The 26,956-nt window shown below is 37.2% G+C and overlaps 1 protein-coding gene across 6 annotated transcripts in view; it reads right to left on the reverse strand.

Annotated features, from left to right (window-relative positions):
- Positions 1-2,142: 2,142 nt before the first annotated feature.
- Positions 2,143-26,956, reverse strand: part of trc (Serine/threonine-protein kinase tricornered) — a 154,301-nt gene continuing 129,487 nt past the window's right edge. For 5 of the 6 annotated variants that reach the window (XM_068375488.1, XM_068375486.1, XM_068375490.1 and 2 more), the window contains 6 exons: positions 26,812-26,929; positions 16,942-17,081; positions 12,863-13,063; positions 11,073-11,272; positions 10,446-10,557; positions 2,143-5,381 (listed from right to left, as the gene is read on the reverse strand). In XM_068375488.1, the coding sequence (XP_068231589.1) occupies positions 5,257-5,381; positions 10,446-10,557; positions 11,073-11,272; positions 12,863-13,063; positions 16,942-17,081; positions 26,812-26,929 (896 nt within the window). In that variant the 3' untranslated portion in view covers positions 2,143-5,256. The remainder of the gene's footprint in view (positions 5,382-10,445; positions 10,558-11,072; positions 11,273-12,862; positions 13,064-16,941; positions 17,082-26,811; positions 26,930-26,956) is intronic. The other variant, XM_068375485.1, reaches the window with a different exon arrangement.

Here is a 26,956-nt window from a genome sequence, read left to right on the forward strand (position 1 = left end):
CAAAAATGGCGCATCAATATGGCAGATTATAGTCTCGGCGACTGTGGCTCCAGCGATTTCCCTGTCCTTAATCCAGAGCAGTCGTCATCTCTCCATCTCATCATGGACATAGCTCCTCTTACTTGAAAACACTGTCACATCCTGAGAAGTTGTTGCTGCTTTGATGGCTTCCTTCTGCTTAAGGATGGTTCCTGTCATAGACAGATTTCAGCCATATTCCTGGGCTATCAAAACCAATCGTATGCCAACCCCATATTTCTCGATTATCTCAAATTTTGTCTCCATGGAAAGCATCCTCCTCTTCTTTCTTTGAACATCAGCAACATTCTTGAGACCCATGGCTATAGATTTAAGAATTGAATAACGCAACACGAAAACTACAAGTATGAAAGCGAAATCTCCAACACGAATTCAATGTGAATGATAGCGCTGCCAAAACTTGAGGAACGCCAGTACGTAGATGCATGATGGGAAAGATGCTGACCAATAGGAGAGAAGGATCTTATGGCAGTAATTAGCATCAGGGTAGGCAGATAACCAATGGGGGGGGGGCAAGACGATGGTGGCGAGTTTACAATTTTGCAACGCGCAAATTTTAAAATGTCAGCGCTCTGACATTTTGAGCTCGCCCTTCGCAAAGGGGAACTCGAAAGAACTGCAAAAACCCAGCATGAGAAATCTTTAACGAATGTCGCATGGCGGACCAATGGATACGCCGTCGAAGAATAGGCTAGGCTTGAATGCGGCTAGTCAAAAGAGAAATTCCAAAGGCTAAAAGGGATGGCAGTACATAAAGTCAGTGTACCGACTTAATAAAATAAATTAGCTCACCCTTTGCAAAGGGCGAGCTCCAAAAAACTGCACATACCTAGCCTTGGAAATCCCAATCGATTGGAGCACAATGGCCAAGAGCCTAAACGGTCTAAAATACCGAAATATCGCTAACAAGGACAAACTAGTATGATCGAGGTAAAAAAACCCCTAAGGGAAAAGCCACTGTCAACGAGTCCGGAACGATAGACTAAATCGACATTGGCGAGTCCGTCTTCAACTGAAAAGTTAGTCTCTAGGCTAGGCTAACCGAAACAGACACGCGCCAACAAACATAAAATACAAAAATGCAATGTAAATGCAAACATAAAATAGAGCCCAAAGCTCGCAGTGCTAAAAACCTACTAGCTAACGTGAAACTTACACAAATCAAGTGAACACGAAAAATAAGGGCGATCAGGTACGAAACCAGACGCCCAAGCTAGCTGAACTAAGCGCTCCGGCTCCCTCATCGTAAAAGCTAAATAACTTTCCCCGTAGGGATCCAAAACATTTACAGCTAAACCAAACTGCAAAGAAAGGTTGGTACTCAACTTAAGACGAAGTTGAGGAAGCCATCATACGAAGAAAATAAGCTGATGAAGAGCGCACAACAGTAGATTGAAGCTGCGACAAAGGAAAAAGGCGCCAGACATATATGGGGACACCCGTAAGGGGAGAGGATATGTAACGGCTCCTCACTTATCCTTCCCCTTAGTGCAGTGGTTCCTAACCTGTGGTACGCGAGGGCCTTCCAGGTGGTACGCGAACACTTTCGGGGAACAAGAGAAACTCTTAGATATCCAGGCTGACGAGACAGCAAAGATGAAGCACAAAGAATGCTCTCCTTTAAACTTCTGGGTGAGCATGGCCTCCTCGTACCCGACTCTAGCCCGTCACAGTTCCCCAGCGACTGATTTTCCCCTCGACGTGGGAGTGCGAGCAGGGGTTCTCAGCCTTCATGGCCATCAAGTTGAAGAGCCGGAACAGTCTTGCTGTGCCCGGGCATGATTTCTGTATCGAGAGATCTTACTGTACTTGTCTGTCGTTTACGCCTCGTTAAAAGTTTTAACTGCCGTATTCCAGCTTCGCAGTTATCCTTCTCCTGTAGTAAAGAATGATGGTTTGTACAGTATTTGTGTAGGAACAAATTTGCATTCTATCTTGCATCATACTTTCCAAGCCTGATAATATTAAAGTAGTACTGTATTACCATTTTCATAGCGTGCCCCAGGTATCAATCGTGAACTATAATTTCAATGCCTTATGCTCTTAACGAATGAGATTATACGGTAAAAAAAGTAATTTAGTAATGGAATAAAAACAGTCATGTTATATTATTCTTTATTGGTGACTAGTTAAAGGAGCTACTGCTGTTTATATTTACACGAGATCTCCCTTGGAAACCCTCAGTTAAGAACCTTTCTGCACTGTTCTTGAAACAATGAAAAGGACTCTTTTGATCCTATGGGGTTCAACAGTCGCAATGGGCACTTTTAATCCACAAAATTTCTTAGATACTATAACAAAATCAATTTTATAGAGCATTATAAATGCCTCTACAACTTAGTTGTGCAAGGAAAAAATTCCAAAATTTTTCCTGATAACATACCTCTCACAACTCAAGAGTTCAATCAAAAATTAAGAGCCAGAGATATAGAACATCTAGTTTATTTTATTCTACCAATCTAAATACAAAAGGTGACTGAACAAATTTCTAAAAAAAGAAAAAACAATGACAAACCTGTCCGTGACCAGTGATAAAGCATAAGGAAACGGGCTGATAATGCTTTGATCATGTGAGGGGAACTAAACTCCTCCAACAATGTAACTGTTTTACCCCTTTATTTTAATACATGTCCCACGGACGGTACTTTCACACTCTCAGGAGAGCTATATAGATAAGAGATTTAAAAACTGAGAAATTTTTTACTTTACAATGCCAATACAATATGGCATCTATCTATTTAAGACCTTTACTTACAAGTGATGAGGAATGTATATTTAGACATTAGAACCTGCAGCAAAACAGTGTAAGTGTAAAATTTAAGACTCAAATTTTCAGGTAAATTTATATATAAATACACCTCAAACTTGTCTGCATCTACAGGCTAACGCATTGGTTTAGTGATTGCCAAGTAAGTGGTGATTACCACTTTAAATAAATAAAAAATCTAAGCTTTGAAGAACTCTAGTAAACTGTATCCACTACTACAAAATTTTTTTTTTTAATTACCTCCGATAAAACAGATATAACAGCAATACCATATTCTGTTTAAATTTTAGACTTGAATACTGACTATTATGCATATGAAGGATTTTATACCACATACTATTGCAGAAAGAACACACACCTACATGGTACAGTTATCTGTACAAGAGTTCTGGAGAAACTGTTTTTTCAAAAATTTTCTTCTAAGCTTTATAATGCTGCCTACTTAAAATCGTTTCACTACTGAATAATTTTCCAAAAACAAAAATCAAATTTTAAGAAACTAAAATATCAAATCTAAAAGGTTCAAAATCTGAGAAAATATTCCTCAGAATGAGTTTAGTAAATTAGTAGGTATATGCTTATGCAGCATATATATATATATAGTATATACAAAAGTAGTACATAAACATAAAAGCAAAACCTTCCTTAAAACTGCAAACTCCTAAAAACATTTACACTGAATTACAAATTTATTCATTAACATGTAAACACATTTATCATTCTACGACAGATAATCCGTAACAGGAAAAAAATATTTACAGTCCATTAAAATAAATAGATATATCATGAGGTTAACTAACAAAGTTAGTGAAACTAAAAGTTCAAGTTATCTCTGATACTATCATCTTAGTGCTCGTAAAATCAAGTTAACAGAGCATGCTTAGGTACAGCATGAGAAAGTGTAACTTATATAAAAATCACATTATAACAAGGCTGACGAATTATACATCTGCAGAATGCATAACAGATCATAGCCTAAGTACAGATTACCCAAATGAAAAACTCTGTAAGGATATTATTAAAACTTGACAACGCACTTGTACTTCACTTATGTGTGCTTGGAACAGTCTATGGAAAAATTACAGAGGTGGCCAAACCTAAAATTTGGAACTAAAATTGAAAAAACTTACTGGAAACTTTACAGAATTTTTCGCAATTTCTTGACCTTGGAATTTGTATTATGCAAGTATAACTATTGGTAAAGCAAAAAATTTAAACTTGAGTCTGATGCTATGTTGAAATAAACTAACAATGTGTTAACAAATGTTTTACGAAACATCTGAGAAAAAAAATTAAGAAAACTGTTCACAACCTTTCAAAAACCAAGAGGCAGTATTACAGCATCTAGCACATAAAAGATAAATTGCCAAGTACTGTACAGTAGTAATTTATTGTACTTAATTTATGAAGAGCCACTCCTCTCATTTGAATAACAATGATTCAGTATGGATAAATAAATACCACAATATGAGATGATATGATAAAGACTTCAAATGAAAAGGAATGGCTAAATAATGCATGACAATGCTAAAATGCTACACCTGAAGGCAACATCACATAGTTCAGAGGATTAGTTCTCCATCATTTAGCCAATTCACACATGCACTATGTAATTTGTTTTCCCAATCTCAAAAGTACGTGTGTGTAATTCAAGCACAAAACCAGTGCTAAACCAAACATACATAAACTGTATTGTCCATGATAAAATGAAAGTAAAAAAAGGAACAATTTTCTGTAAGTATAAATGTATACTTTAAAAGACCTATCACTGTTTTGCCAATATTCTATCACAGTCTGTCTTCAGCTGTAAGGCTTAAAATCACAATAAAACCATAATGATAAGATCCATAACACAAACGTTTCATTTAGAAACAAGTCTAATCATGAAAAAAAAAATATATTTTCACTGGGTCCCATTTGGAAATACTAATTATATTAATAAAATATACAAGACCTCGCTACTTCCCACATAGTGCGAAATATCGCTACAGCCTTCTTGAAGTGTGAAAATGTTTAAAAGAAGAGAATAGTAATACTTCTGCTTTAGCTTGATGTACAGAATTACACAAGCTCTGTTAAGAAAGTACTATTAACAAAAAGATTGATTATAGGCTGCTTCACATGTCTACACTAGTGCTCTTGATGGATTAAGATAAATTATGACATGTATTGACAATTTCAGCAATACACTTGCACAACACTCCTACGGTAAAGCATCCAGCACACCTTTATCAGGTCTAAAATATTTACCACAAAAGCTCTGTTGTCGTCGCACTTAGCAAATCCTAAGAGCCATTGTAAAAAGTTCAGTGGAAACTATGGATCACATTTCACCATTATATCACAAGCTCTAGGATTTTCAAGTTCCCAGTCACAAACCTTTTAAACATCTTTTTTTATCTTACATGTCACTTTCTGAAATAGTGATTATCATCAAAGTCTGGCAAGGTCTACTTCTGCTTACTAGGCCGTACAAGGCCTCTCTGAGTAAGACCTTCAAACCGCTTGTAAGTATAGTTTATAAAGACCCAGTCTTTGTATCCAGCCTCTCCTTCTTTAACTGGTGGGGATGCAGCTGCAAAAAATTAAAAATAAATAGATTAAATATGTTTAGTACCAAAATAATTTATAAAAGCTATAAAAACAAAGCAGCAGAGGACCTCACATACACTGGAAAATTTCATGGGGGAAATTACAAGTTGGACATATGGATACAGTATTTTGTTTTGGATAAAACATATAAATTGTTACCCCAGATTAAAACTAATTCAAGTTCATGTCTGGTGTTAAAAGCCTTCTATCCTATAAAACAGGTCAGTGACAAACTAGTTCTGAATTACAATGTTCCATGCCCTTGAACCCATCGGCAAGGAATTTATTATTCCCAATACCTTGAAAAAAAATTTGAAATCTTTTGACGACGTCAAAATATGCCCTATGACATCCCAGATATGTTATTCACAAATATAAATCATATAAAGTTAAAATCACTCATATCGTACAGACGAGTACAGCACATGGTCATATATTACTCATCAGTTTTTTGTCCATTGTATACCTTATAATTATACATTATAGAATATACTTGTGTCAAAGTTAACAAATTCATATTTTCATTACAGTTCTGTCTAACGTAAGTCCATTATTAATTTCAGAATTACACTTGCATGGTCTCTAGTACATCTTTTGACGTCAGGTACTGTTTACCGACTAATTCAAAGTGAAGTACATTATTTAAAAACTAAAGAGTACACACATTGTTAAAACTTTCTAATTTAATTTCTTTTCATAGTTGAAGGAAAGGTGAAGTTAAAAATGGGAAGTGAACACATGACAATTCCCTTTGGCAAGAGAAAAGGTTAAAATCAAGATCCATATGAAAGGATTCCCTAATAAGAACCAGCAATGTAGTATAAATAGAACCAAAGAAATTTTTTCTCCATTTTATCAGGCAGGGATGCCGGAAGATTTGTCCTGATCTGTGGTTGCTGATTATAGTCCAAGAAAGTTCCCAGATTTCTTTATCACAAGTCTTCACTTGTCCAATGAACCAAAGTTAACAAGAATAATGCAACAAAGGATTTAATTTTTTAATCTCGAGATTGTAAAAATGTTGGTAACACTTTTGTGATGGACTTTTTTAAACCTTTCTTCAAAGGTCTCTTGCTCACAAAGCTTGGAATGATTGAAAACCAGTTCTGGTTCTCTTTCAAAAGTTTGCAATTCTTGTTCCAGGAAAATACCCTTAAAGGCTTTGGGGGCAATAAAGAAAGGAGATATTTCCATTTACTCAAGATACCTTTTTCCACCATTTGACAAAATTAATTTCACCAAGCCTTATTTCACCTCTTCATGCTATTAACTTGCTTCTTACCTTGTTGTTCTATAGGTTTGTGGAGTCTCCTAGAGATACACACGGAGTGGTTTGCTTTTGCAATTACAGCTGGCATTAGCATAGAACAGCAGGGTTAAGACCTTAATGGCCTTGTGATTGGAAATTGCCTTCTTCAGTAAATAAAGCTCTATCAAGGCATCATCTTCCAAAACAGCCTAGGAATCCATAAACCTTTAAAATTCACACACTAATGCCTCTGCTATTTTGATATCAGAGCCGCAGCCTCACCATGTCGGATAACAATATGGATGCCAGTTCTTTAAATTTATAAACCACACACGGCTCACTTTGAATTTCTTTTTCTTGATCATGCTCATTTTATAAAAGGTCAGCATAGAGAAATTTTGCCTTTTTACAAAACAGGTTTTCAGTTATTGTACCTCCTGCTAACTACTCCTCACCAATCCACATGGGAAGCAAGTTCTCTATTGTTTCATCATAGGAAGTACCCCTTTTGCAGCATCAACCGCTTCCATTTCTTTTTTCTTCGGGATCGTGCAAATTATAGCCATTCTACAACTAAACATTTTTGCCAGGATACCCATACGTGTACCTTGATTGTGCTACTCAATTTCTTTTTTTCAGCTCTAAAGTTATCTCTTTTCTTTCTTTCTTGACCAGCTTGGAGGACATTGTGGAGATACTGTATTTTATGTTGTTAACTGAAGTCACAACTTTATGAAAGCTCACTACCAAAAAGTTTGTAAGGTAATGTTAGGTGATGCTGATAAGAGTGTCAAGAGATGTAGGGGGGCTGCAAGCAAAAGCCAAACAAAATTGAAATAATCATGTGAACACTACACTTTCAATTTCAGCCATTGAAGACAGATTTTATGTATGCCAACTTTTGTGTTTGAACAATACTATTACAGTATTATTATTATTACTTTTTAAGTTACAACCCTACTTGGAAAAGCAGGATGCCATAAGCCCAGGGGTTCCAACTTGGGAAATAGCCCAGTGACGAAAGGAAACAACCCTAGTGCACCTTCAAGCAAGAGAACTCTAACCCATGACAATGGTAGACCATGGTACCAAGGTTATGGCATTACCAAAAATAAGAGAACAATGACTTGATTTTGGAGTGTCCTCCCCTTAGAAGGCCTACCAGAGGAAAGAAGCTACTGAAGAATAACAGTACTGTACAGTAGTTAACCACTTGAATGAAGAATTTTTAAATATCTTCGTGTTGTCAGGTGTATGAGGAAAGAGGAGTGTGTAAAACAGTACTGTACAGTAGTTAACCACTTGAATGAAGAATTTTTAAATATCTTCGTGTTGTCAGGTGTATGAGGAAAGAGGAGTGTGTAAAGAATAGGTCAGACTATTCGGTGTATGTGTAAGGCAAAGGAAAACTTAGCCGTAACCAGAAAGCAGTTAGATTTGTTAATATCAGGCATTTTAGCAGATGTTTTTAGATCTTCATAAAAAAACACCGAGTAGTCCTTGATCTTTTTACACACACACACACAGAGAAACGTATTCATATGATAACTAATACCATAAATAGTTCTACAAACTAACTATGGAAACTGATACACTATTGGTACAGATGTAATATTCATTATGAAGAGAATTTAAATAAGTTAAGAAAATTATATACAACTCCTGTGTTATTCATACTGTATGTGCGCATAATCGCAATATGATAGCGTGACTTGAGATCAGCTAATGTAAATCGAAAGTAATTGTTGATCATTGAAATGCTCAAGAAATTGAAAAATAGAAAATAAACATTCTCTAATAAACCACAATTAAACACATTATTATCTAATGAAATATGAAGGCTTAATAATTAATAAAAAATTAAATACTGAATGAAACTTTAAAAATGAACTATCAGTATGTGCCCACACAGAGAAAGAGCAAGAACGTATTCGAACGATGACAAATAATGGCTACAAACGAACTGTATGAAAACTGTGATATCCTGTAACATATTGGTGCTGATGTAACATTCATTTAGATATTTCGAATAAATTAAGAAATTAAATAAAAAATACGCCATTCATATGTGGGCAATCTTTCGATACGGTAGCGGGACCTTCACATCAGCTAGTCATAACCAAAGATAAACAAAATATTAAGTAATTCTTGACTGTTACAATGTTTCTGAAATTGAAAAAGAATACACAAATGCTTTAATAGAGCATATGATATCCTATGGAAAAAGAAAATGAAATGATATATACAGTAATAAAATATTGACAAAATAGGACATAGACGATTGCCAAATCATGACGCACCATAAGAAATCTATGGAAATATCACTTTTTAAGTTAGACAAGCCAAAATCGACTTGAGACGAGTCTCTCGGTCCCTATCTCTGTCGTAATTCGACGACTATCTGTACAGGAAGTGGCCTTAAATACAAGAACTACAACATACCCATGCACAGGAACTATTTGTCCTGCACCACCATAAAGCAATACAGTACTCCACTAGAAGGGTTGGGTTATTACAAGGAAGGAAAATGGAAATTCTTTTTAGTTTATGGTAGAGACTACATTAAACAAGCTTCATGAGAAAAACATAATGAATATCCGGTGAGTATTGGAATACGGTAATATCCATAGCTATGTAGATTATACAGTATTTGAATTTTTAAAAAGAAAGCTGTTCAACTGAGAATCCATATGTAATAATATACATACTCTATGGAAAACATACATACATACATATACCAAGGCACTTCCCCCAATTTTGCGGGGTAGCCGACATCAACAAATGAAACAAAACAAAAAGGGGACCTCTACTGTCTACGTTCCTCCCAGCCTGACAAGGGACTCAACCGAGTTCAGCTGGTACTGCTAGGGTGCCACAGCCCACCCTCCTCCGTTATCCACCACAGATGAAGCTTCATAATGCTGAATCCCCTAATGCTGCTACCTCCGCAGTCATCTAAGGCACTGGAGGAAGCAGCAGGGCCTACCGGAACTGCGTCACAATCGCTCGCCATTCATTCCTATTTCTAGCACGCTCTCTTGCCTCTCTCACATCTATCCTCCTATCACCCAGAGCTTTCTTCACTCCATCCATCCACCCCCAAACCTCGGCCTTCCTCTTGTACTTCTCCCATCAACTCTTGCATTCATCACCTTCTTTAGCAGACAGCCATTTTCCATTCTCTCAACATGGCCAAACCACCTCAACACATTCATATCCACTCTAGCTGCTAACTCATTTCTTACACCCGTTCTCACCCTCACCACTTAGTTCCTAACCCTATCTACTCGAGATACACCAGCCATACTCCTTAGACACTTCATCTCAAACACATTCAATTTCTGTCTCTCCATCACTTTCATTCCCCACAACTCCGATCCATACATCACTGTTGGTACAATCACTTTCTCATATAGAACTCTCTTTACATTCATGCCCAACCCTCTATGGATAACAATATACAAAATTCAATGGACTTTCTCATATAGAACTCTTTACATTCATGCCCAACCCTCTATGGATAACAATATACAAAATTCAATGGAGAGGTATTTTTTGGATTTCTCTCAATATTTTCTCCTCTGGATCTCGCAAATGCTTTAAAAGCATTAATGAATTATGATTATTCCAAGTTTGCACGTTGATACTTAGGACCTATGGCAGGAAGGCAATATTTCTTTGTTATATTCTGTTATTTTAGATTTTTCCTGTTCTAGTCTAGTCTAAAAATTCAGTACAGTACTTTGGATCACATAATACTGTAAATTTCAAAATCAAAACCAATAGATGAAGACTTACGTAATTTTATATCCACTTCTGGGAATTCATCAAAGTTACTGGTATCATCAATAGATTTTACCTCTACAGGAATAGCTGAGGGGCGTTCCCTTGTGTGTTCCCAGTCAACGTGCTGAAAAATTAAAGATTTACAGTACCTGCAAGGCAATATCAAACCCTATGGGCAAAGAAAAGAAGATAGCAAAGGGAAAAAAGAAAAGAAAAATAGTAAAAAATACATAATCAAATTTAAAAGTTCAAACTTAATTTTTTACCTGAAACTTACATGAAAAATTAATCTATGAAACCCAATCTTATTTAATATATAATTCAGAATAAATTACTCTTGATGGAACAAAATGAATTCTGTAGTGTTGATGCGAGTATTATATATAATACTGTATAGAGTACTTCTAAATTAATTAGTACTGTACAATTAATAAACTTTACATCACTAAGATGTATGTATGGAATTTGGATCATTAGTTCTGCAGGTGGTAAGACCAAAGAATAATTCAGCATACTGTATAATGTAAAGAAACCCTTGTCTTTATTTAATTTTTAGTATATTAAAATGAAATATTAGTTTGTAATTAAAAATTCCTCATCACACTTAAGGCAAAAAGTCTTAATTATGCTCTCACTTACCTGGAAGAACTTCATACTCTTTAGGTCATCTATTCCCTGATGAGATCCTGCTCTCCTGTCACTTTCACAACACAACCTCATAATGGTTTCGCGTGCTTGTTCTGAAATTGGAACCTCTGGTGGAAATACTAGGGTTTCTCTCCAACTCATTACTTTACGGTAGGTTTCTTGAGGATTTTCACTACAAAATGGAGGATAACCTGTGGAATGAAATTAAGAACATTAATTTCACAATTCTTTTAGAAAATTTATTGCCTTAAAAAGCTCAAATAGCTCTTCAATTGATCATAAAATTCAACAAAACTCCTCATAGAATGTTATTGAAACTGGTCTCTAGAAATTTTAATAACTTTTCAATATATCATAAAATTTAGTTTAAACTAAGAATACCATTCAAACCATTTAACAGCTTTGCATGTAACTAAACATGATTGCAGAAATATATTTTCTAAACTGTGTATCTCTTGACAACTAAGATTTCAATAACACCTGGCCAAAAACTTACTAAAACACAAACTTGGAAGGGACAAAAGAAGAATTAGAAAGAAGTAATACATAATTTAAAATGTTTGTGAGATTTCTATGAAGTGCTATTCTGTATCCTTTAGGGCTTAGCCACAAAGGGTCCTGTCAAAGGATGCCTTTTAAGACAGACTTGGGGCAGCATTATATGCAGAGCTGTTACCACAACTTCCTTCGTTTTTATCCATTTCATCAGATTTATTTTCAACCAACCGTTTCAAACTTCTTACTATCTCCTCATTAAGTACAAAGTCATTCAGTGGTCTCATTATCCTACCTCATTATAGAATAAAAATTTATTACGCAAAGGCTACATATGAAAAATTCACTCCCACTAACAAGATAATTTTTATGCAAAACCAGATCTAACAACTTATAAACTACATAGTGAAGAGAACAGCAAAACTCTTTTTCTATCAAAAATAAAAAAATATACTCAAACACTCTCCTGAAAATAGTCTTGTTAAAAAACTATTTGATTTTTTTAGCAGCTAGACAATATCTGTTATGAAAAAAATTATATTCCTGTAATAATGTGGTTATTCAAGTGATTTAAAATGCCTTTAACCAAAATAACTATATCCAGATATACTAATAAAAGATAAAAATAGACTGTACGAGACATTAAGATTTAAAAGACACTTAATATTCTTCAACATTCATCAGTGTTGACAAAGCTACCAAAGCCATCAAATTGTTTCTATTAATGATTATTAAATATTGTTCAGCCTTCCAGATATGGCTTCAAGACAATATTTACTGTGTAATTACTCAACTCCTTATCACTGAACCATATCTTTAAAGAAAATGGTAATCTTTGAATGATAGCTTAATTTTCATTCTATTGTACTTAGTTTATATAAACTAACTATAAATTATTGTCAATTTGTAGCAATATTGAGTGCTCTTATTATAAAATTTACTACAATTATATATTGAATCAATACTGCATGATAAGACAACAAATAGGTTTGAAAAGAACAGTCTTTAAATATTAATACCACAACTGGGTCCATTAATACAGTACTTATCAATATAACTTGTTGAAATTTATTATTCCAACTTTTCACAATCCCTGGCAATTTATAAAATTGATTGATTACTCTTACATAATAATTTGCAAGATTTTTTTAATGTATTGTAAATATTGACGACTATAAGAGCATAGCATTGCTTGATATAGTACAAGGAAACAGAAAATCATAATTTCAAGAGGCAAGTAAACCCATGACTGATATTGAAATAACTTTAAAAAAAAATTTCCATACCTATAAGCATTTCATACATAATAACTCCGAGGCTCCACCAATCACAGCTAGGTCCATAACCCGTTTGCATGAATACTTCTGGGGCAATGTAGTCTGGTGTTCCCACAGTTGAATATGCCAAAGCTCTCCTATTTTTCTTCCAACTTTCTGCCCTTCGTTTTGAATCCATGGGATTTGTTGCTGGAACATTCGAGTAGGTCGCTATATAGGAGAGGTAGGATATGGAAAGATGGATGGGTTATGAGGATAAGAGGATGTAGGATGCAAAAGGTATTTGTCAATCATACCATTATATAAATAGGTAAACGATTGAACAATTTAGCATTTAACCATGAAGGGAAGGAGAACGCATTAAATTTCATGCAGAGGCAATTAGTAATCATTCCATGAATAGTCGTGAGCATTTAATGCGAAAGTGTTTACATTTGAAGAACAGGGACATCAAAGAGAATTAATGCAGCAAGACCATTAAGCAAGTACAAAAACATTCAATGCAAGATCAATGAGGAAGGAAATATTAAAAGAAGCACAATGAATATTTTGTGTAAAAACAAACACACATGGGAGTATAGGAGTGAACACAAAAGTTAGAGTTGGCAGGGATGGGAGTGAAAAAAAAGAAAAGGAAAATTAAATTAAAACAAAATTAAAATTATAAAATCAAGGTACAATTTACATTACCACTTTACATAATGCAGAATGCTGCAGTGCTTAACACCATCCTATCAAATATATATTGGAAAAAGAACAAAACAAATAACATGCAAATACACACTTGAAAAGGCGTTACAAGATCAACTACCATCCACAATAATCTAAGTGAACCACAGGCAAATCAACTAATATTAGCCATTTATCTCCATCCTCATAATATTCTTCTATTAGTGTTTTTTTTTTTTTTTTTTTTTTAATTTTTGTATAGGGGTAAGCAAGGTTGCCCCATAATCTTATCAGCAGTTTTCTTTACCTTTTTAAACCCTTTAAATGATTTTTTATTTTTTAAAATTTTCATGATCTAAGCACTTTTAATGTTCAATTTTATAGAAAAGTATTTTAAATTATTTACTTGAAATTTGCAATGAAGCATCTCAAATTCTCAAGACATTCATTCTTCCCTCTAATTTTTAGACTACAAAAATTAAAATAAAAAACAGTAAATGAAATAATTTATCATATGGACTGTGAAGAGAATATAGTACAGTATGCGGTACTGTACACTATTTCCATTTAAAGGAAATAATACGAGACAAAATGTCAAGAGGGACTTGGGTAATAACTAGAGATTCATTACCATGAATATATGGAAGACAATCCATAACACCAAGTTTCATTTATTTCTCTACTTGGAGTCTTGTTACCAAGTCAAGTTTACACCATACAATATCCAAAGCCTTTTTCAAAGATAAAGAAACTTTACAGTCCCCTTAAATGCATTAAATATAGATTTTCTTCTAACCTAAAAGTGGTAATAAAAAAAGTGTAGTCCAGTCCTTCAAAAAAAAAAAAAAAAATATACAGTAACCTTTTAGAAATTATATATGTACTATATCTGAACGTTCAAGAGAATTTCTTAATAAAAAAATTTTCAAATATTAGCATTTGTTTGGTAAGGTTTGAGATCAATGAATGTAATTAACTAACATTAACCACTTTTCTCAAGAAAAGTTTGAAATTGTACAAACTAAGGATATGCCCTATAAAAATTTTTCTTCTCGTTTGGATATAATGTAAAGAGCAAGAAAAAAAACCTAGCTGATTATCACCATTTCTGAGTGAGCAACCCACAAAAATTAATGTAGTCCCCTCATTACGTTTTTTTTTTTTTCTTTTTTTTTTTTTTTTTTTTTTTTTACAAAACTTCAAAGTTTTGAAGTTAAAATTTCATGAAAAATGGATTGCACATCAATAATAATATTAACAATATCCTAAAAGTATTAGTCTGTATACAGTATTTTAAGGTCCCCAGTCTCAGAGCTGAAAATCAACAAATTCAATTGGTGCATCAACAATCCTAAAGGCTAGGCTACGCTACTATCCGTTACTGAATTTTGTGATATGATGCTGGTAAAAGTAGACTGCACACATATCAATATGTGTGTGTTATTAAGTAAATACAGTATGTAAAATATTCTTTTCTTCATGTCCCAGGTGTCTTTTGCAAAGGCGCCTTACATATTTTTAACCATTAAACTTACATCTGTTTTAGCCAGTTTTGTTATTTCAAGATGTTAATTATAGTAATAGTCATACTTATGAAATAAATACAGTACAGTATCAGAGATAACTGCTATAGAGAAAAACAAGACTAGGCAAACCAGTACATATGTTTGATAGTGCAATTGCACAAAATAAATTAGCCAACAAAATATTCAAGACCCATAAAATCATGTCTGGACCCTAGACAATGATTACGTCAACCTTTGAATACTGCACCATTAACGAACACAGGACAGTGTTGTACGTTACCTTCAATAGGATTAAGTATCACAATCGGTAATAAACATAATATAGTGTGAGTGTGTATGAGGAGAAACATTCACCGCTATAAGGTTCTCATTCTTCACAAGTAATAATCACAAATGTATTAGCTGTTACTTTACAGTGGCTCATCTACTAACTAGTAAAAATTACTTTTTGATGGATAAATATGTAAATCACATCGATCCTCTCTTGAAAAATCTCCAACTTCACTTCACTGTAATACTGCACAAGTCTTTGTACCATTAACACCGGGGATGGAGATTATAATTATAAAGAAAATTTAATTACTATTTCTAAATAAATGTTTAAAAAAAAATATTTCCTAATATAGTAGAATTTAAAAAAGTATTAAATATCTACTTTATAACAAGAAATCTCATGCATCACAAACCTCTACAATAAAAATAATTACCAGATGCCTACTTAATTATTTTCAGCAAAGAAAAGAGCCAAAACATTATGAACAGAGTGAGAAGTTTACATTCCTGATAACTGATAAAGCTATTAATAAACTGAACAAAATGTATTTTCAATTACCAGGGTAAACGACTTTACTTTGTGAACAAAATACATGACTGATTGGTCATGAAAATATTATTTAAAAAATTTTACACCTATTTAAGACATGTAAAAGTTTGTGTAAAGTATAACCCCTAAAAAACCGAAAGTAAAAAATATGATGCGCTTGGATTTCAGACAAACATACACGAAAGCACAAGAAAATCTTAGATATGGATTTTTAAAGAAATAAATTTCCAAAACAAGATCACAGTTATTACATCAATTAAAAAAAAAAAAAAAAAAAAATTGCCTGAGAAAAAATGAATGCCAAATCTTGTATAGGAATAAAACATTCCAAATAAATGGGAGAGGGCTGTTACACAAATTATCCAAAGCTAAAATTAAAGAAATTATCCAAATCTAAAATTAAAGTTCTTAAAAGTCCTCTTATTAATGCAATAAATTATGTTATGAAACCCCTACATGGTATCTTCCTAACATTTAATTACTGTAGTTCAATCTCAAATTTCTGAATGAAAAAAATATCAAATAATATAGTCTGCATGCATACAAAAATAAGTGTTTCAAAAAGAAACCAATTTTTTTTTATCTAAATATGATTTTTAGATTTCAAGAAACTAAAGCAGCATAGATTGACAAATATGTTGATAAAGGACCGTGAAGTACCAGTTAGAACTATACTACTACTTTCATTAACAGTTAGAACTATACTACTACTTTCATTAACAGTTTTGTAACTACTACTTTCATTAAGTTTTGTAAATGGACAACCTATTTCTTTTAAACACGAGTTTGAGCATTCAAATTCAATCATCCTACTGCTAATACTTATGGTAAAAGAATTTCTAAAGCAACAGTCTTTCTCAATCACAATTGACACTTCTAATGCAGTACTAGTAAAGTTTTAACCTTAATCTTGCAACACTTTTCATTACCAATAAGTAGAATGTTTCTCTTCTTCTAAGCTAAAACTGCTTTCCCTGCAGTTTATGATCAATTGAGAGAATATCAAATTCTGGCGTACAGTGATGGTTACACTAGTAAATTCATAAACAAATATTCTTGACTGCACTCACTGAAATCTGAAGGTTTGGCTTGGCTGAGATCTTTATAAAATTCTGTCCGGTGAGATTTTTTCAAACCCGTACATAGGCCAAAATCGGAAAGTTTTATGTGTCCTCTTGCGTCTAGGAGTAAATTGTCAGGTTTTATATCTCTGAAAAAGAAAATCTTTAATTTTAACCTTTGGATCATACCACATTTCAAATAAAATGTAATAAACTAATGTATTCTTTGGGATAGTTTTTCTTTCCTAAACAGCATGGATATACAATATAAAGTTATGAGTTCAGCCAAAGCACTGGATCCTCAAGTCACTTGGCTGTTTATATAAATAAAAAAAATTGCAAAGGTGAAAAATGTTATTTTGATAATAAAATAAATTTTTGAATATACTTACCCGGTGATTATATAGCTGCAACTCTGTTGCCCGACAGACAACTCTACGGTAAAAACTCGCCAGCGATCGCTACACAGGTTGCGGGTGTGCCCAACAGCGCCATCTGTCGTCCAGATACCCAGTACTCAGTGTAAACAAACTCAATTTTCTCCTCGTCCCACTGCGTCTCTATTGGGGAGGAAGGGAGGGTCCTTTAATTTATAATCACCGGGTAAGTATATTCAAAAATTTATTTTATTATCAATATAACATTTTTCAATATTTAACTTAGCCGGTGATTATATAGCTGATTCACACCCAGGGGGGTGGGTAGAGACCAGCAATATATGTTTACACTTTTATGAGCTAAGAGTTTTTATTTAATTTTAGAAGTTATCAAAATAACAAAAACAAAATAAATAGGTACCTGGTAAGAAGTCGACTTGAACAATTTCTCTGCCTTTTAAGTACGTCTTCCTTACGGAGCCTCGCGATCCTCTTAGGATGCTGATCGACCCCTAGGATCTGAAGTATCAAGGGTTGCAACCCATACAACAGGACCTCATCAAAACCCCTAATCTAGGCGCTCTCAAGAAATGACTTTGACCACCCGCCAAATCAACCAGGATGCGAAAGGCTTCTTAGCCTTCCGGACAACCCAAAAAACAACAATAAAAACATTTCAAGAGAAAGATTAAAAGGGTATGGAATTAGGGAATTGTAGTGGTTGAGCCCTCACCCACTACTGCATTCGCTGCTACGAATGGTCCCAGTGTGTAGCAGTTCTTGTAAAGAGACTGGACATCTTTCAAGTAAAATGACGCGAACACTGACTTGCTTCTCCAATAGGTTGCGTCCATTATACTTTGCAGAGATATATTTTGCTTAAAGGCCACGGAAGTTGTTACAGATCTAACTTCGTGTGTCTTCACCTTAAGCAAAGTTCGGTCTTCCTCACTCAGATGTGAATGAGCTTCTCGTATTAACAATCTGATAAAGTCTGACCAAGCATTCTTTGACAAAAGGCAAGGATGGTTTCTTAACTGAACACCATAAGCTTCAGATTGGCCTTGTAAAGGTTTAGTACGCTTTAAATAGAACTTAGAGCTCTAACAGGGCATAAGACTCTTTCTAGTTCATTGCCTACGATCTCCGATAAGCTGGGGATATCGAAAGATTTAGGCCAAGGCCGAGAAGGCAGCTCATTTTTTGGCTAGAAAACCAAGTTGTAGCGAACAAGTGGCTTTTTCTGACGAAAATCCTATGTTCTTGCTGAAGGCATGAATCTCACTGACTCTTTTAGCCGAGGCTAAGCATACCAGGAAAAGAGTCTTAAGAGTGAGATCTTTCAGGGAGGCTGATTGTAACGGCTCCAACCTGTCTGATGTGAAGAATCTTAGTACCACGTCTAAATTCCATCCAGGGGTAGCCAAACGACGCTCCTTGGTGGTCTCAAAAGACTTAAGGAGGTCTTGCAGATCTTTATGTTTGGAAAGATCTAAGCCTCTATGCCGGAAGACCGATGCCAACATGCTTCTGTAGCCCTTGATAGTGGGAGCTGAAAGGGATTGTCCTTTTCTCAGGTATAAGAGAAAAACAGCTATTTGAGCTACAGAGGTACTGGTCGAGGATACAGAAACTGACTTGCACCAGTCTCGGAAGACTTCCCACTTCGATTGGTAGACTCTAATGGAAGAAGCTCTCCTTGCTCTAGCAATCGCACTGGCTGCTTCCTTCGAAAAGTCTCTAGCTCTCGAGAGTCTTTCGATAGTCTGAAGGCAGTCAGACGAAGAGCGTGGAGGCTTTGGAGTACCTTCTTTACGTGTGGCTGACGTAGAAGGTCTACCCTTAGAGGAAGACTACTGGGAACGTCTACTAACCATCGAAGTATCTCGGTGAACCATTCTCTCGCGGGCCAGAGGGAAGCAACTAACGTCAACCTTGTCCCTTCGTGAGAGGCGAACTTCTGCAGTACCTTGTTGACAATCTTGAACGGTGGGAATGCGTAGAGATCCAGATGTGACCAATCTAGGAGGAAAGCATCTATATGTATTGCTGCTGGGTCCGGGACTGGAGAGCAATAGATTGGAAGCCTCTTGGTCAGCGAGGTTGCAAAGAGATCTATGGATGGTTTACCCCAAGTGGCCCAAAGTCTCTTGCACACATCCTTGTGGAGGGTCCATTCGGTTGGAATTACTTGCCCTTTCCGACTGAGACAATCTGCTATGACGTTCAAGTCGCCTTGGATGAACCTCGTTACTAGGGAGATGTCTTGACCTTTTGACCAGATGAGCAGGTCCCTTGTGATCTCGTACAACGTCAGTGAGTGGGTACCTCCTTGTTTGGAGATGTACGCCAAGGCCGTGGTGATGTTCGAGTTAACTTCCACCACTTTGCCTCGAAGGAGAGACTTGAAGCTTTTCAAGGCCAGATGTACTGCCAACAGCTCCTTGCAGTTGATATGCATGCTCCTCCGACTCGAGTTCCACAGTCCTGAGCATTCCCGACCGTCTAGTGTCGCGCCCCAGCCCACGTCCGATGCGTCCGAGAAGAGAACGTGGTTGGGAGTCTGAACAGCCAGGGGAAGACCCTCTCTTAGGTTGATATTGTCCTTCCACCAAGTCAGACAAGACTATCTTTTCGGAAACCGGGATCGAGACCGCTTCTAGCGTCTTGTCCTTTTTCCAGTGAAAAGCTAGATGGTATTGAAGAGGACGGAGGTGTAGTCTTCCTAGTGACACAAATTGTTCCACGGATGACAGCGTCCCTACCAGACTCATCCACAGCCTGACTGAGCAGCGTTCCTTCTTCAGCATCTTCTGGATGGATTAGCAGGGCTTGATCTATTCTGGGGGCTGATCGTCTTGTTGTTCAGCAACGTCCTCATCAGAGGGTTCCTCATCCGAAGACTGATGAGGAAACGGCAACGGAGTGGGCAACGTCTGGCTCGCTGAGTCCGGTCGCACTGGTGGATGCGTGACGGAGCCGGACGCAATATCATGGAACTGCTGCACAGTCTGTGAACTGTCAACAACCATGGGTGCGCGAGGAAGCACAGCGTCAACCCGAGACTGTCTAGACCGTCTGGGTTGTGCAGTCAACACCCTACCGGGTTGCTGAGGTTGACGCACTGCGTCAAAACAAGTCACCTCTGCTGGTTGTTGAACGTCCTGAACGTCAACAACCACCTCCGAGCGTCGCTTAACGTCAACATGCGGCTGGCAACCCACACTGGGTCGCATCGGTGGAGGAACCACCTCAACTGGCAGACGCGAGTAGGTTACCTCAGCGTCAACAGGGCGCACAACCGACCGGTTGGAAGGTTGTTGGCCAGAAGGTTCGGTAGCAACCTTCTCCGCATTAAAGTCCTCTATCAAGGACGCAAGCTTGGACTGCATGTCTTGCAGCAAAGCCCATTTAGGGTCTACGGGAACAGGTGTGGCAACAGACGGGGTTAGCGACTGAGGCGGTACCGTTTACCATCCCTGAAAGCCTTGTTATGCGTGACATAATTGTACAGCAAAACTTCAAAGGCTCGAAAACAGCTGTGAAGTTGACCTGTAAACAACTTGGAGCGTCTCCTGGCCAGGCGCCAGGGAGAGTCTACAAGAATTGAGAAGTCTATCTGGGCAGAGGCATGAACTCCCAAGCCGAGAACTTCTCTCGTGTCATAGACTCTCGCTCTATAAACCAGTTTAAAAGAAGGGAAAGCAAAGGCTGTATCCCCCAAACTCCTCCTGGTGAAAAACCAGTCGCCTAGCCAACGTAAAGCTCTCTAGGAGAGCGAGAGAGCACTAGCTTAAAAACAACGGCTTCGAAGTAGCTAGGCCTAGTGTAAGCTCTGACGTTTAGGCGAACGAGGAGCAGCAGTTACAAAAAGATCCGGACAAAGATCCTTAAAAAAAATCATCATGATTTAATTAAAGTCCATAGGAGGCTAAGCAGCTTTAGGCTCCACTCCATCTGACAGAGTCCTCAAGGGAATATCAGTAGTAGGGAAAACAGCAACTTCCTCATCTACAGGAACCTTGTCCGATAAAAGCTGAGTCTCAAGCAAGGGAGAGACCTACCGTGGTGGCAATGCTTTACAAGCAGAGTCCACCCTCACTGGTGCATTAGTAGCGGACCAGAACGCAACGTCATGTAACTGCTTGACAGTCTGTGAACTGTCAACAACTGAACTGTCAACCACAACAGGTGCGTGAGGACGCACAGCGTCCACTCGAGACTGCTTTGACTGCCTAGACTGAGCAGTCAAAACAACTCTAGAATGCGGAGGTTGACGCACAGCGTCAAAACAAGTCAACTCCGATTGTTAGTGAACGTCTTGAACGTCAACAGGAGCATCAGCAAGTGGCCTAACGTCCAAATGCGGCTGAAAAACCACACGAGACCGCATCGAGTGTGGTTCTAAACAACCTGACTGACGTGACTAAGCTACGCCAACGTCAACAGTAAGCACAAAGGAACGTTAGGTTGGCTGAAAGCCAGGATATCGATGAGATAAACGGCTAGACTCAACGGACTAATCGGCAGAATAGTCTTCCATAAGGGAGGCAAGCATATACTGCATGTCTTTCCATACAACCCATTAAGGATCAACGGAAATGGTTGTGGTAAGAGACGAGGGTAACGTCTGTGACCGCAACACTTTGCCTACAAAAAAAAGACTCTCGGAGTCTGTGTTACGCTTTTGTTAGGCGGCGAGCAGTTATCCGATGACTGCATAGGGTCAGAGCCGTCCTAATGGTTGTAACCAGGACGCTGGACCTGTCCTGAAAGGACTGACTTTCGCTTAAGGGCTTCGAAACCTTGTGACAGGTTTCTTATGCGAAAAGCCTTCGGATGACGAGGAGAAACAACGTCTCTCTCGTCTTATGGTAGGGGAGATCTTGGTAAGATACACCCGATACCATAGAGGGAAAACGTCTGTTCGTTGGTCAAGGCCTCTCGAACCCATAAGTCGTTTGACATTACTTCTCCCCTGGGCTTGGGAGCATGTAAGAGGTCCCGGACTAGGTGAACGACAGGCACGAACAGACGAACCCTCGGACGCAACACTGTAACACTTTGCGCATATCACTTTATCACTTCGATTTTCTGTTTTGCACTTATTTCACTGAAATCGAAACTTTACTGATTTCTACCTGAAACACGCAATTCTACCCTTCATTAAAAGGTAGTAATTGCGAAATCAGTCGTATAATGCAAGCTCATTAATACCAGCAAAAAACAGAAAACATATTTTAAGATAAAAAAAAAAAATCAGTGGCTGGGAAAGAGACTAAACACTAGTTCATATAACTACGTTTTCAATCTCTCACCGCACATAGCCTGGGGACAAGAATAAAAAACTAAACGTTTTATCCTTCCTCCCCGTACAGCGACTAGGGACGAGAGTAACTCGAGAACAACGTTACCCGCTTGAACGGAACGTTTTCTCTCCTCTCTCTCCCTCCGTCTCTATCTCTCTCTCTCTTTCTCTCTTGATTTCGCCTAAGAGAAGAGCCCAATTATATTTCGTCAAAAAAACATGTTATTTGACTAAAGGAAAAAACAAAGGTTTTTCAATTAAAAAGTTCCTTTAAAATAGAATTTAAAACATTTAAGCTAAGAAAGAATGAACAAAACGTCAGAATCGATTTACTCTTACTGCAAAGTGAAACCGTGATACACTCTCTCTCTATCGTAACGATAGAGCGCATGTTGAACGTCCTGAACGTCAACAACTGCGTAGCATAAATAAACTAAACGTTAGTTCATCTTTGAAAACAGTACGAAGACTATCAAAGAAATTCTTTCATAAAATATTACATTTAAAAAGTTTTAAATCCTTAGCTCTTTAAAAGCTAATTACGATATAAAGGGCTCAACGTTGATTAACTTCTGTTTCCAAGTTAGGACCGCCTACTCTCAGGAAAGGTCTATATAAACAAAACATTAAAATTATTTTTATATGTTTATAATAAATGGAAAGTTAATCGAAGAGGCCTAATAAAGGCGGAGAGATATAAAATATATAGAGGAAAATCTATAACGTGATATAATTACTAAAAGCCTAAACACACTTCCGTCTAAGGAAGGGTCGGCCATTTAAAAGTGAAAGAAAGTCCATACTCTCTTTGTCACCATAATTTAATCTATCCAAAACGAGTTCAAGATTTAAGATGAAGATAAAACACCTGCATAGCGAAAGCTCAAAACTAGAATAAAGTACTTCACCAATTAGTTGTGAAAAAACTCCAGTTTAGTAACAGCGAGTAAGTACGTCTTGTCGATAGCTCGACAGAGAGAAAATTGAGTCTTTGTTTACACTGAGTACTGGGTATCTGGACGACAGATGGCGCTGTTGGGCACACCCGCAACCTGTGTAGCGATCGCTGGCGAGTTTTTACCGTAGAGTTGTCTGTCGGGCAACAGAGTTGCAGCTATATAATCACCGGATAAGTTAAATATTGAAAAATTAAGAGATACCCTTCAGAAGTTTTATATCTATTAAATAGATGCTTGTTCAGAACTACAAATTTTCATGGGGAAACTTTACTGTGACAAAATTCCAAATGGATCCCTACATTTTTTCATAATACAAATATAATCAATGCCTAATCAACTACAGTGATACCTCGGTAGTCGAACGACTCTATACTCGAACAATTCGGAGTTCGACCAAAATTTTCGAGAAATTTTTGCTGCGGTGCTCGACCAAAAATTCGGTACTCGACCAGCCGAACACGTGACGACCGCATGGGCTTTGTGATGATCGCGCCATCTCGGCCACTCTCGCTTGTTCGGGAAGCATCAGTTCTCTCGAGAGCGTCACTCAGACAACGCGCGATCAGCATTCGTTGTGATTTAGTGATTTTCAGTGCTTTTAATTGCTTTTTTAGCTTTCATAATGAGTCCCAAGAAAGTAATGAGTGTTAAGGGGAAGGAGAAGAGGAAAACAGTGCGAACAACGATCGAGTTGAAGAAGGAAATTATAGCGAAATATGAGAATGGTGTACGAGTGTCCGATTTAGCGGTAGAATACGGAATGGCGAAGTCGACCATTTCTACGTTTTTAAAGCATAAAGAAATGATTAAGAAGGCGAATGTTGCAACGGGAGTTACGGCGGTAACTAAGCAAAGGCCACAAGTGATTGAGGAGATGGAAAAGTTGCTTTTAATATTTATTAAAGAAAAACAGTTGGCCGGGGAAAGTGTTAGTGAAGCGTTCATTTGTGAAAAAGCGTTGCATATCTATGAAGAATTAGTGAAGAAAAGTCCGAGTACCAGTGAAAGTGATTCATTTACATTTAAAGCGAGCAGGGGTTGGTTTGAAAAGTTTCGTAATAGAACAGGTATTCATCGTGTTACTAGGCATGGGGAGGCAGCTAGTTCGGATCAAATTGCAGCCGATAAATACGTGGGGGAATTCGATCGGTACATAAATGAACAAAATTTGATCGCACAACAAGTCTTTAATTGTGATGAGACTGGGTTATTTTGGAAGAAAATGCCAGCCAATACGTACATTACCAAGGACGAGACGAAGATGCCAGGTCACAAGCCAATGAAAGATAGGCTAACATTGTTGCTGTGTGCAAATGCAAGTGGCGATTGCAAGATCAAACCCTTGTTAGTGTACCACTCGGACAACCCCCGGGTGTTCAAACGAAATAATATTTGTAAAAGTGCACTACCAGTTATGTGGCGCTCGAACACTAAATCTTGGGTCACAAGACAATTCTTTACTGAGTGGATAAACGAAGTGTTTGCCCCCCAGGTTAAGGCTTACCTCATTGAAAAGAGCTTGCCAATGAAATGTCTTCTGGTTATGGACAATGCTCCTGCACATCCTCCAGGTCTCGAGGATGACTTGAAAGAAGAATACAGCTTTATCAAAATCAAATTCTTGCCCCCCAATACTACTCCCATACTCCAGCCCATGGACCAACAGGTCATTTCAAACTTCAAAAAACTCTATACCAAGGCCCTTTTCAGAAAGTGTTTTGAAGTGACCAGTGACACGAAGTTGACCCTAAAGGAATTCTGGAAGGAACACTTCAGCATCCTCAACTCTGTTAACATGATTGACCAAGCTTGGCGAGGTGTGACCTATAGGACATTGAACTCTGCCTGGCGTAAGCTGTGGCCATCATGTGTCACAGAGAGGGAGTTTGAAGGTTTCCAACCAGAGGCGGGTCCAAGCACTGCTACCCCTGTAATTTCTGATGACACTGATGTCGTTGAGGAAATTGTTGTCATGGGCAGGAGTTTGGGGCTTGAGGTCGACAAGGATGATATTGATGAGCTTGTAGAAAGCCATTCTACCGAGTTGACTGTGGAGGAATTGTTGCACCTGCAACAACAACAGCAGCAGGATCTGATTGTGGAGCAGGAATCTTCAGAAGAGGATGAGGTAAGGGAGGATGTTCCAAGTTCTCTCATCAATGAAATTTGTTCCAAGTGGGCAGATGTGCAGGCTTTTGCTGAAAAATACCACCCAGAAATTGCAGTAGCAAACCGGGCAGTGCATATGTTTAATGATAGTGTCATGTATCATTTTCGAAGAATACTGCAGAGGAGGAAGAAACAATTAACAATAGACCAGTTTTTCACAAAAGAAAAGAAAGCTGCTACATCAAAGCCTGTTTCTCCTCCAAAGAAGAGACAAAGAAGAGAAGAAACCCCTGAAATAGATCTGCCCACCCTTTCATTGGAGAGAGAAACAACTCCTGAAGGAGAACTACCCCGCCACATCATGGAAGGGGACTCTCCTTCCAAGCAGTAACCTCCCCCTTCCATCCTCTCCACATCCATCCCTGTATGTCATCGAACCGCTGCTCAAAGGTATGTTCACTACAGTACAGAAAATGGTTTAAAATTGTTTTATTTTAGTACAGTAAATGGTTTAAAATTGTTTTATAGGATTTTCTGACCAATTTCATACACATTTAGATAATTATTGTTGTTTAGGTACACGTTTTATTAATATTTTGGGCCTGTTCGAGTGCTTGGGAACGGAATAGAATATATACCATTATTTCTTATGGGGAAAAAAAATTCGGTACTCGAACAAATCGGAGGTCGAACACGGATCTCGAACGGATTATGGTCGAGTACCGAGGTATCACTGTATATGTGAACAACTTGAGGTCATCCAGCCAAGACTAGCCTATCTTACCACAACCTTATATAATGCACAATTGAAGGTACCTTAGTCTAGTTTTGGAATGTCAAGAAATATTCCAATGGATGGGACTTAACTACAGTACTATCATAGTGTATTTTGTCAATTTAGATAGGGAAACACCAGTGAATAATAACAATGATAATTCTTCCCAGAATAGTGTTTTTGATACCAGAAAGACCTTGAATTTCATTTGCTTAACCATAAATAGAAATAAAATCAAACTTATTTAAATACTATTTTAAGCTTTACAAAGTTTAAAAGACTATTAAAAACTGAAAATCCGGGTGTATTATGATAAACTATGTACTATACAAACAAAATTAATTTCCATACCTATGAATAAACCCTAGTTTATGAATTGAATCTATAGCCAAAGCAGTTTCTGCTATATAAAATTGTGTACATTCTTCTGACAGAGTATCCTTCTTCATAAGAAGAGTCATCATGTCTCCTGGAAAAAGAAGAAATTAATACAGTA

This window comes from Palaemon carinicauda, chromosome 6 (genome assembly GCF_036898095.1).
Source record: "Palaemon carinicauda isolate YSFRI2023 chromosome 6, ASM3689809v2, whole genome shotgun sequence".
Taxonomy (NCBI): Eukaryota; Metazoa; Arthropoda; class Malacostraca; order Decapoda; family Palaemonidae; genus Palaemon; species Palaemon carinicauda.